The sequence below is a fragment of the Cyphomyrmex costatus genome, unplaced genomic scaffold (assembly GCF_001594065.2).
Source record: "Cyphomyrmex costatus isolate MS0001 unplaced genomic scaffold, Ccosl1.0 scaffold741, whole genome shotgun sequence".
NCBI lineage: Eukaryota > Metazoa > Arthropoda > Insecta > Hymenoptera > Formicidae > Cyphomyrmex > Cyphomyrmex costatus.
The window spans coordinates 65,893-78,512 of NW_017280313.1; the positions used below are offsets into that span (position 1 = coordinate 65,893).

General features: G+C 37.6%; 2 protein-coding genes across 2 annotated transcripts in view; one reads left to right on the forward strand and one right to left on the reverse strand.

Annotated features, from left to right (window-relative positions):
• Positions 1-8,905, forward strand: part of LOC108780806 (protein SERAC1) — a 20,057-nt gene extending 11,152 nt beyond the window's left edge. Inside the window, exons 15-16 of the mRNA XM_018548621.1 lie at positions 1,064-1,167; positions 8,489-8,905. Coding sequence (XP_018404123.1) covers positions 1,064-1,167; positions 8,489-8,532 — 148 coding nt within the window. The 3' untranslated portion in view covers positions 8,533-8,905. The remainder of the gene's footprint in view (positions 1-1,063; positions 1,168-8,488) is intronic.
• LOC108780805 (mucin-5AC) overlaps positions 1,735-12,620 on the reverse strand; it is a 20,608-nt gene continuing 9,722 nt past the window's right edge. Inside the window, exons 2-10 of the mRNA XM_018548620.1 lie at positions 5,698-6,180; positions 4,381-5,347; positions 3,471-4,133; positions 2,995-3,316; positions 2,853-2,923; positions 2,478-2,671; positions 2,283-2,410; positions 2,016-2,198; positions 1,735-1,935 (exon numbers count right to left, since the gene is read on the reverse strand). Coding sequence (XP_018404122.1) covers positions 1,765-1,935; positions 2,016-2,198; positions 2,283-2,410; positions 2,478-2,671; positions 2,853-2,923; positions 2,995-3,316; positions 3,471-4,133; positions 4,381-5,347; positions 5,698-6,180 — 3,182 coding nt within the window. The 3' untranslated portion in view covers positions 1,735-1,764. The remainder of the gene's footprint in view (positions 1,936-2,015; positions 2,199-2,282; positions 2,411-2,477; positions 2,672-2,852; positions 2,924-2,994; positions 3,317-3,470; positions 4,134-4,380; positions 5,348-5,697; positions 6,181-12,620) is intronic.

A 12,620-nucleotide genomic window follows, 5' to 3' on the forward strand; every position in this document is an offset into this window, starting at 1 on the left:
ATATATTTACAATTTATTTGTATTAATTTCCATTAAGTTTAGATTATTTTATTGCATTAGTACATTTATTCGTGTCTCATTCTCCAACATGCTCCTACAATAGTTCTTACTCACTTCAATGCATTCATTGGAGTGTGACGCAAATAAATCTAGGTTAATCTAGTGCGTTTTGACAGAGCGAAAGAAGGATGAAAAGAGAAAGAGCACAGTCTAGTACTTCGCCTATTTCGCGCATGCGCACTCCATTTTAGGCAACATAAAATCGGGAGAGTTGCGCTACTGTATATACTGTGGCCTCGCCATGGTAAAAGTCTGAACTAATAGGCGTGAAAAAGTGATGTTTTGACGACAAAATTTTTCTTGCGTGCCATTTCGTCAATATTTGCTTATTTGTGAAAATGTGACTTCCCTCGTACTCGTGAAAGTCCTAAAAATTGCCGGAAACTGCAGTTATCGTGAAATTTTATACGTAAAAGCGTATATTTCACTCGTTTCATCAGCTGTTAAACTGTGTGATTCTGCCCGAATAGACTCACTTTACGTGTCTTTTACGACCATTTACTGACTATCAGAAGAGGAAAGGACAGTTTCCGGCAATTTTCACAAGTGTTTTTGTACGATATCGCCTTTTAAATTTATCCAAATTGTCTTTATTAAAAAATGGGACGCAAGAAAAATTAATATGTTTTTCTCGCCTATGACGTCACAATTCCAACATGGCCGTCGCCGATATTCAGGAGCCTTAAGCTTCATTATATCATCAATGAAGATTCATTTTTGTTTGATTGCCAATAACGTTTCAAAATCGTATATCCGTTGAATATAATTCTCTTAAGCCTTGTGTATGGCCACGATGGTAGAAATCGGTCTGAGATCTCAGAGAAAGAAAGCATTAACAAATAACATTTGAAACATTTGGTCACATGATCAATATGATTGGTTAATTCTTTCTTTATCCGAGATCTTGGATTGATTTCTAGTATCGTGGACACAGCGTTATGTAATTACAACATGGAAGAAAAGATGTTGAGTAATGCTCATGCTATTTCATATTTTTGGGTAGGCAATCGTTCTTGTACCAAAAACTTCTGAGTGTGCTCAGACATCATATCAACACTCAGGAAGATACAACTGTCTCATCTATTAGGAATCTACTGTCCTTATTGAGTAAGTTATTTTAAGTCTGTATACAAAAGAAAAATATTATGTACGAATTTTATATATTTTTTTATGTAACGCTAAATGTATGTACGAATAACTGTGATTATAAGAAGGATTGTGATATATGTATAATAATTTGATCTCTACTCAATATCTCATTTCATTTATGAGAAAGTATTTCGTTGTCTGTGTAATTACCATTTTTTTCACTTAATTCTATTTTTCATATCTGCAATTTCAAATACATCCGGCAAACATATATTGATATGATAGTATCGGTTTTGATGGAGAGTGACCGATTACAATATTATTACTTATTATTCTGACTAGAATAAACAAATCCCTTATTAAGGCAAACAGTTAAAGAATAAATGACGAATTCGATATCGCGAAATAATGAACACAAGGTAGATACTAAATGCACGAGATAGAGAGAGAACTGTAGATGTGTTGGTAATCTCTCGAAATGAACACTCGTTGAAAAATAGAGTAAATATTCCGATGAGTCTCTCGTAGTTGTTCACTTAAGGTCTGTTTACTTACACCGAATAAATTATAAGTAAAATTTCGGAATTGATAGAAGAAATTGCAGTTTATTGCCGTTTAGAAATTCGTGTCATAATCGGGATGATGACGGCTCGACAAATTCGTAGTACTATCGTAACCGTATTTGCTGCTCGTATGCGAGGGATTGTAATAATAACCGTTCCATTCGGATCGCCAACTGTCATACATATTGTATTTCTTATCCTGGAAGGATTTGTCGACCAAAATCTAAAAAGGAACGTGTCCAGGATAAATACATGATGTCTAATATACAATCGAAATGATATTGATTTTCCGCATTTGTTCACCTTGTTAGAATTCGATTCGAAAGATTTGTCATTCCAAGAAACGTCAGGATCGGTCCATATCGTGTGAGCTACTGGTTTCGAATAGTCACTTGACCTGTGACTCGACGCGTGCTTAACTACTTCTTCATCATAAATAGCCGACATAGTCGGCTTCAGTTTCGATCCGTTTTGCCTGTTGACAAGCTGAAAAATAAATTTATTCATTATCTTTATTTTTACTAATTGTACAACCATACGAAAACTTCGGACGGTAGTCTCTTGACTTACCACAGACACACCAAACACGATAATAAATAGCAAACCTCCCACACCTATCACTATTACTGCGATTGCCCACTGAGGTATCAATCTATCATCCTTCTCAATATACTGCGGCATATTCACTTTAGGTATGACTAAAAAAAGATATGTAGATAGTGAATAATAGAATATTGAAAAAAGAAATCATTTGAGATGACGCACCTACGAAATCAGTGTACTTAGGATCGATAGTAAATATTCCCATCCTTAGTGGACCCTTCATACTTGTTTCATTCCATCGATTGGCATTGTATGTCCTGAGCGAGTCATGGAAAATCACTTTTAATTCCTGCGTGTTCACTTTCTGCTCTAAATTAGCTAGCTCGACAAAGTAGTCTACTAGGATGCTGCCTTGACTGAAAATGTTAATACCTTTGTTGAGTCAGTAATATGATGGAGTGATGTCTAATTATTAAATACAATTCATAAAAAATAATACATAAGAATTTAATTTATGCAAATAATAATGATTATACTTGTGATCATCTTGCATGCTTATTTGGATACTAATGCTTCAAATTACTAAGTCTAAATTACCTGAAAGAATCGATCCTTATATTTTTGTACCAATTCATTAAAACGCTGGATTTAGAAAATATAAAGTTCATCTGAAAAAATGTGTAATTAAACATAATGGCGTAATTCATGAAGATATTGACAAGTTGAGCAAAGAATATACTTCTCGTTCCACGTGATTTGCAAGTTCTTGCCACTCGCGAGTATTTCGATCGAACAATTCTGGCACCCACGTCGCATTTCCGATGATACGTATTGTACCGGCAACCTCGCATTCATCATCGCATATACCAGGAGTAGTCGGTCTTGGCGTTGTCGTCGTCGTCGTCGAAGGCGATGATGATGTACTCGAGATTTCATTCGTACTGGGAATAACCGACATGTTTACTGACGCTATGGTAGCTGTGCGCGCTGCCTCCAATAATTTCTCGATGGAGATCGGCGTGGTGGACGGAGTTGGCCATCCAGTGAACTCTGTAGTAGCTCTGAAATTTTTTTGTAATTTATTCGCTTGATCCTTTTAACGAGTAAGAAACATTGGTACTTCTAGTATTAAAGGAAACTATTCTTTTTATAACAACAACAATAATAATAATATAATAATAATAATATCTGACTTTGTAACTAGGACTAGCTTACCGGGTCGGCCATCCCTTTTGTATTTTTGGTGTTATCGCACCTGGACCATCTCCACGTAGTGTCTGCGGAGTGGTTATTTTTTGGATCGGCTTGCGACCGCCTGGTCTACTGGGAAATACAATCTTCAAGCCACCGGCTTTCTTCGTAGTAGGCGACTCGGAATCAGTTCGTTCTGTGACTGTCGTATTCTGCTCGCTGTTTGCGTCACCAGTAGCTTTACTGTTTGGAACAAAGTCTCTCTTTCTTTGTTCGTAATCTTTAGGTAACAAAGGGGAAATATCGACTTTAGAAGACGCGAAAAGATCCTGGATAGATGAGGCTATTTTTTCCTGAGAGATATCTGTATTTTTCGTTGTTATCGTTTTTGCTGTTGTTGTCGTCGACGTTGTGGTATCTCTTGACTTGGATTCTTCCTCGACTTTCTTCTTGTCATAGCCAAGTGGTAAGAGAGACGAAATGTCGACCTTAGATTTGGCGAGGATTTCGCTGAGGAGGGAACTCTCCGTGACAACTGCATCTTCTTTTTTTAATTTGTATCCTGAAGGCAGGAATGCACTAATATTTTGGACAACAATGCTAGTTTTAGGTGTCGCTCGTAGTGTCGTCGATGTGATCTTTGTCTCTGTTGTTTCCGTGGATGTCGTTGGTTTCGAAGAAGGCCACCTTGAAGAAAAATAATTATCATTAAACGCATAGCTTTTAACTCGTTAAATCAGAATCTAGATTAATCTATGCAATTACATAATTATGATAATAAGCGCTTTTTTTTCTTGTTACTGATAATTAAAAAGTTTATTCATCAAAATTCATCGTTTCTTATTATTCATCTAAAATGTAATAGTGTGTATAATACTCGCAAAAATATAAATTTTATAAAACCTTTCAAAAATGTATATTATACATATCCAACCTGAAATTTGTCTTGGAAACTGCACTCGGAGTAGTTCCTCTCAACATGTAATTTCGAGGCAGCAAACCTTCCAGAGTGTCAAGCGTAGTTTCAAATCGCGGTTTTGCCGTATTAGTGCTGGTGTGATTAAGTTTTCTGTCGTTGTAACGTCGTGGTATGAACTTGCCGATGACCGGTACCTTGGCCGTGGTCGTAAAACTCCTGCGAGTCGTCGCCGTCGTCGTGGTGCGATCTCGCTCGGCTAACACATCCAGTTGCAACGTATTGCCGTTGTTTCGGAAGCCACCGGTGCCGAGGATGGCCGCTGGAAGAAGATCGCTAGATAACTTGGACTGCGCCCAATCGAGCTTATCAATGATGCTCTCCGTGGATGGTGGTTGCAACGTCTTTTTGTTCTGCGCTTCAACCTGCTCCACGCGATCTATCACCGGAAACGGCAGAAAGCGCGCGCCCGATATGCTGCGGCTGGTCTGCACGGAGGCCAGGATTCTCGCGGAGTCTTCCGTAGTCACTTCTGGGTGTTCCTCGTCGGTTATCTCGGGTGATGACGACGACAGTGGTGACGGAACTTGCTCTGTGGTAGCTGGTGAGGCCGTCGTCGGTACCGATATTGTACCGTTCACCACACTCTTCGTAGTCACTACGGAGACCACAGCCCCACCTATTAAAATAGGACTGATCTCGGCGGAGACATTTTCAGGATCCTCTTTCCTGGATCCCGTGCCGAGCGTAGTGAACGTTTTGTCGCTACCCTCCATGGACGAGCCTTGCTCAAACTCTGTCGACGATATCGGATTACTCATGCTGCTAACTTCCTTCTCGACAATTCGCGACGAGTTAGAAGTCGATTCATGCGAGACGTCTTCCTCTCTCTTTTCTAGAGCGCTGTGTTCCGATTCTGACGAGTTCACCGGCGTGACTTCCTCCTCTTCGGATTCCGTGTCTAGATAATCGAGATTTTCGCCTTCTAAAATGAGAGAAGAAACAAATTATTTAGATTATATTCGAAAAAATTGAAAAATAAATCTCTTCTTATAAAATACAATATAGGGAAAAATAAACTTTTATGTCACATATACATATATTTGAATTGAACGGAACGGAAATACTTTTCTCACTTTTAAGAACAGTAAACTGAGATGCGGTTGCAGAATCCATTTGTTTTACGCTAGTATAGGTACATACATAGATATTGAAGAAGGCTCTGATTTACCTTTACAAAATACCAACTTAATGATATACGAAGATTATTTTCACGATTATTAATCGTGCGAGAAGAGAAATAAACAATTATAGTCTGATACGACCGAATCTTACCTGCGGCGTCGTATCGAGAACGATTTCCATTTTCGTACTCCTCATAATAATAATACGTATTGTCGTCTTGATTCGTCGGGAGATCTTCGAGATAATCCCCATCCTTGTCTCCCGCTTCAGTATTCGACACGCTGCTAGTTTCCGGTGGAGATCTCTCTTTCTTCATTGCGCCATTCTCAGTATCAGGAAGATCTTTCTTTTCCACCTCCTCCTCGAGCTCTTCCTCGAGCTCTTCCTTTTCGTGCTTATCTTCATCTTCGTATTCCTCGACGTCATACGTCAGCTTAGATTCCTTTTCCTCCCCTTCCTTCTCTTTCTCATGATCGCCTCCCTCCTTCGATGTGTCCATCATCACATTGTTTTCCCTCGGCGCCAGCGATGCATCAGCCTCGTTGCTGGACGGTGATGCATTTGGGTCTTGCTTCTCGTACACTGAATTCGTTGGTATCAACTGCGAGAGCTTGTCCCAGGACCGAACCGTTTCTATAAATCACGGTAGATATATGATTAACAATATTATAATTTTTGAAGCGTTTTTGATTTCTATACAATCAATTTTTATCACAAATAGTACAGGAGTCGAAGCTGCGAATAGTGCAGAACCTGGCAATTCTTTGATATAGTGCATCGGTTAACTTGAAATTGTAACAGTAGGTAGGGAATAGCCTAAGGATCAAAATCAATATTATGCCGATGGGCGCTTTTCATTTTTTAGGGGTGAAAACTACCCCTTATTGACAAAATCTATAAATCTATATATTAAAGCTTAAGGTGAGTAAAATTTGGTTCAAATGAGTTGAATAATAATTGTTTGACGCTGTGGAACATTATTTCAGAATATTTCAACCCTTAAAAATCAACCCCTAGTAAGGTTGTAATAAAAAAAAAAAATTTTTTACCCTCAAAAAATCAATAATTTATCACAGCGTTTTAAGTTTAAAATGTTACTGCTTAAAATATTACTAATTTCATTTTGTAACTTTTTAACCCTTAAAAACCACCCCTTATGACACTGCAATGCTTAAAAACTACTTTCATAGATAGAAATAGAAAAAAAAATAAAAGGAACATATAGGCAGGTGTGTACATACACAGATATATTCTATGGGTATATGTGTTCGAGTGTGAATGGATGTGAGTATGTAACTGTCTAACGCGTAGTATACAAAATGTAAGCAAGGTAGTGCTCGCATATACATACACGTTTTCAACGTCCGTATCTCACTTAATTTTTGTCGTACAGAAAATGTACAAGAAGGGTAAATGTTTGGAATTAAAAAAGCTACAATTTGATACTGAAGCATTTTTTACGTATCTCCAGTAGTTTTGGACTTATTTTGAAGAGAAGGGCATTCTTCACGAAATTGCAGAAATTCGTTTTTCACTTTTACCTCCAATTTTTTCAAAATTAAGCATTCTAGACCGGTCAAACTCATAGAATGTATTAATAATACATAAATAAAGACAACTGTAAAAGGGCAACGATTAATTTTAATTTGGGTGGTAATTAGGGGTTGTTTTCGCTGATTTTTTTCGATGAAAAAAGTAGGGACCGACATTATTTTCATCATAACTCGCTCAATTTTTATGCTACAGACTTTTCTAAAAACGGAAAAGAAAGGTCTTTTTATATACTTTAAAAAAGATTCTATAAGTTTTTCTATAAAAATGCATATTTTTCCCGTTATTTGACTTTGAAACTCTCAAATTTAGCGTTTGACGAAGAAGAGCTTACTTTTAAGAAGCCGTAGCTCGGTTCCTATTGGTCATACAGAAATTTATAAAACAAGCATTTTCTTTGTTTTTGTAAAACCTACAATTTTGCTCTCTACACTTTTTTTTTGATAAAATGCATTGTTTTCGAGTTAGCTGTGAATAACCGATTCAAAATGGTCATTTTTTCTGTGAAAAACTGATACTTTCGGTCCCTACTAACTCGAAAAGTATTAATTTTACAAAAATAATGTATAGAACACTTTTTGCTTAGAATTAGTTTTTCTATCGATTCCTGTGGTAAAAATGTAATAAAAAATTTCCACCCCCGAGATGGGGTGACAATCATCCCCGGGGTGAAAGCGCCCTATATAGATTTTGATCCTTAGGCTATTCCCTACCTACTGTGAAAATTTCAAGTTAATCGATGCACTGTCAAAAAATTGCCAGATCAAAACGTACGACTCCTGTACTAAAAAACATGTTTTTTATTTTGGAACCTGGTAGCGAATATGCATGCTTTTAACGACGATTTCGACCCGTATAGGTACATAGAATCTGTCTTATAAAGCTCTGAGTTATATTGCTGAAATAAATCTTGGAAAACGCTTTCTAATACCTATTATTTTCATGAGAACATCTGATTTACGAAAAGAAACGACCTTAATATCTTTACCTTGATTTCTTTTTTTCTCTCTCTCTCTCTCTCTCTCTCTCTCTTTCTCTCAGATTTACAACGTTATATGTATGGTATATAATATAAGAAAGTACTCGTACTATCTTGCAAGAATATACGTATCAGCAAAGAAGATTTCTCTTTCACAAACTATTGTCGTAGACGCACAAATAAACACATACTATCTAAAATCTGTCTTACATATATATTTTTTTAGGACAATTTTTTTAGAGACAACGCTGCGTTTATATAGGTACATCTACGACAAACGCTTATGAAAAAGAAATCTTATACTCTTATATATTCTTATGATTTGCAAAATATTGCGAGCACTTTTATACAACGACATAAAAAGACGATATAGCGCCGCGATTTTTACTCACTTCTTATTATACATATTAGGTAATCGCGAGAAACCTCGACGGACCTCGGCGGTTGATTTTTGACAATCGTTTCCGTATAATTGTTGCTCGAAATACAGTATACGATAATATACGATGGCAGTTATTCCGACCGAGCCACGACAGAATGCATTATCGTAGCAAGGTGAAAGGCGAAGTATCGCGCATTTCGCTGCGGCACCGTGCATTTAAACGACTTGCGCGAGCATAATTTATTAGCGGTTTGCGCAATATACTAGCGGATAAAAATCTTCGGGATGGATATTACTCTGGTGTATGTGTCGAAGGAGGCAACTTGTGGATACGCGCCTAAATGGAAGATAGAGAGCAACGAGGAGTAACGAGCGCGCCGCGATATTACGTCGCGCGCTATAATAAAGGCACGATCGAGATACACATCAATATGTCAAGTAAGAAAGAAGGAAAATAAAATAAGTCACGTTTGTAATGAAGTTTACAAAAATAATTTGAAATAACGATATACCTTATTTGATTAGATCTTGACACAAAATTTCTGTTATAGCTAATTTTTATTACGTAACATTTTCCATAGTAAATAAATAGCATAATTATATATTATTAAAAAAGCAAGTCGAAATTACACTTGTATTCTTTTTGTATGTGAATATGTTTGATTATGCTTCCCCCTCCTTGAAAAAGTTGTAGCATGAAAATTCGTAAGTTTATACTCTCTGCAGTGCTATATAATTATTTTTCGTAATCATTACATAATTTCTAATTGGTTATGGACTTTGCGCTAATTGAGACTAAGTACCTCCTGTTCTCTTCTCCCTCTCTCTCTTTTTCTACCTCTTTTTCTATCTGATGCTCAGCACTGAAATAGTATGAGTAGCCTCCGGGTATGCAATTTAATCCCGAAGTCTCCCTTTGTTGTCCACGCAGTAGTAGGATTGTGTTTCAGTGTATCGTAACTAGAATAGTTCCGTAGCTGTAAACAGCGCAACCGGATCGACAAGGAGACCTTGAGAAAAAAATCCGAGGGCGAACATAAACATGAAGTGCCATGGGGTTGCGACTCGTATTTGTGCGCGTGTTTAATCCCGCAGGGGCGTTTCTCGCTCGGTCGCAATTGTTGCCGCGCGCGATTTTGGGATAATTAATCTGCACGCACGCGAGTATTTGCACTCTTCTATAAAGCGTTCATTGAACAGCTGTTGAAATGATCGGATCAAGCAGCAGCTCAATGATATCTTCAAGTGGGACGGTTTGCAGAGCAAAAATTGAAGAAAGAGAGGGATCAATTTTTTTCAGGCTAATTTTTTTCAAGCAGAAATTTGCTTTCTTGAATTTTATAAGATTTATGAAGAATTATATGCGATTTCTTTACTACTCCTTCATGACTCTCTCACCCCGAGCCGTGTAATTGCAACCGTGTAATCTGCAATAAAATTGAGAAACGGGTTCATGTCCGTGTTATGGCGCGCGTGCACGCATTAATCACAACGATCGCGCGTCCCATAACGACCGCCGAAATGATCTATGATCGTCCCCGACCGTGGAACGATCGCACGTCGCGTTTTTACACCACGCGTCGTCGTGAGTTATGCTGCTGCAAATAGTCGGGATAATTATAATTACGGCCGGTCGCGGCCGGCCGATCGCATTCACCACGCTTCACAATCGGTCCGCGATTAATAGATCGGCGCACGGGGTGAGTATAAATTAAGGCGGGGTTCCTCGGCGCTACCACGGCCGCTCTTACAAGGTGTTCTTGCGGTTGATGCATCGCCGCGAATCGATCGCGCACGACCCCAAGGCATCGTTTAGGGCGAAACGTAAGAAGAAGAAGAAGCGTAAAGAAGAAACGACGCGCAGTAAAGTGATGATTGTGGCTCCCATCGAGAGGCAAATCTGATTAAGGATAAATTGGAACAGTAATTCTGTGTCCATCGGAGATTGGCTGGTGCAACGCGAAACGGATGTTAATAAATGAGATGAAACTGATTAGAAAATGTACAAAGTTAATATTAATATTGCGGTAATTGTTGGAATTTTGTTTTCAAATTGGTAGAACTAACGGGATCTGTATACCTAAAAATGCAAGTATTTATCTTTTGTTTGTACTTTAGAGGAGATGAGTATCATGCTAGATTCGCCATTTAGGTTTTTCAGCATAAAAAATATGGAACTTTTTTATTTTTATAAGGAACTAAAAGCGCGCTACTGTCGTTATTATTTTTTTTCTATATTAATGTCATGCTGACTTTGCAGATCTCATTTTTGGATATCTATAATATTAATAAATAAATAATAACAGTTCCAATAGCTTTTTTCTTCTAGCTGTACAATTTCTTATAAAAATAAAAAGTTTCGCACATTTTTTATACAATTTATACTAAAAAGCCAAAATTGGAAAAAATACTGCCATAACTCTGTTTAAAAATAATTTGCAATGCATATCTTCTTCTCCACACAAGTGTCTTTTATATTATAATATAGATTAACAACTTGTAAGTAGTTTCACGAACGTAAATGAAATTGAATGAAATATAGTTGGCTGAGATAATCTCTGTGATAAAATAGTAAGGATGAGTGTCTCCGCCTTACGTTAAAAATCGCAATCTTCTCCTATTGTCCGTGCCAAAGATGCGCAATGAATTACTGTTCTTTAATATACTATACGTTATTTTAATGTGGGCTTTTAAGGTCGCGATGCGAGACTGTCGAAGAAAAATCCACCTCCGTAAAATGCTAATTGCAACTGTGCCGCACGATGATGATTGCTACCTTGCGGTTAATCGGCGACGCGCATCGGCGATCGCTATCGAACCGATCCAGACGGCCGCGAAATTCGTACGTAAATAAGAGCAACGCGCTACTGGCGTAACAAGCGAGCAGATTAAACCGCGCGTTCATGTTGTTCCTTTTTAATCAGCTGTCCACGCGAGAGAATTCATCGCTGATTCGATCGTGCTTTAATTATATCGATCGTGTCGCAAAAAGAAGTATTTTCTTTTTTTTCGCGGAATATCGTGCGAAGGGCTGCTTACGCACGCATTTTTGCGACATCAGGCGGGATCAGCTCGTACCTTATGGGGGAGAGATTCCACCGGAACACCAAAGTCCGTCGAGACTCGAAGTAGCTAGGCTATATTTTATAGGCTTAACGCCAGACATTATCGCTGCCAAAGGCAGCGATATTGTATACCATATGTATGTACGCGCGAATAATGAAATCGCGGTAATCAGTTCGCATTACTCTGTCGTAATGGGATTAATGACCCACGCGCGCGAGCAAAGATCCAACTTACTTTCAAACGGAGCGCGACCGCGAATTTGTTCGCGCAATAGGCTTTGTTACGTTTCCACTTGACTGACTCCTGAATTATATTCGATGGATTTTCCTCCGTAAATAAGATTTTGCAAGATTTTTTTATGATTTTTGCGTATTTATACACAAGCAAAACAAAGTGGATTTATTATAAGTTATTATCAGTTATAATATTACCAATACCTTAATTCCGTCTATTTTTGTGTATATTATTTTATTGGTAATCTGAAAAATAAGTATAATCTGAGAGAAGTTCTTATAAAATTTGAAAGATCGCGAGAAGCATTATGAGTACTATTGCGAACGCGAAAATAAGACATTTTGAAATGAGTTTAATTTTCTGCACTGATGAGATAATGAATAGAGAAGACAATGCTATGAGAGCATTACGAGATTGTTATGCGTAACTTATGTAACTCGGTAGCTTCTCAAAATGTCTCGCGCAATTCCACGCGTCGTCGTAAGCATACCGTGAAGACACGGGGCCTGATTTTTCGCGTCTGTTTGCGAAGCCCGTGATAAATTCTACAGGGTTGCTAAAAAATTGAAAATCAGGAAAATGTCAGAAAAAAATTGAAAACAGTTAGGGAAATGATTAGAGAATTTTGCAAAATTTTTGACTTTAAAGAAGTTTAAATACACCTACACAGTTTTAGAATTATATAAGCAATTAAATGAAAATATGAAAGATAAATTATGATTGACTCGTATGATTTATTAAAATCAACAGAAAGTGTAAAGCCATTCGAGTCTTGAAAACTGGATGTTAATGTTTATTTTATTATGTGAATTTTATATACTGTGTATGTAGTCCCCCCCGCGACGCTGATAGATTTTCAGC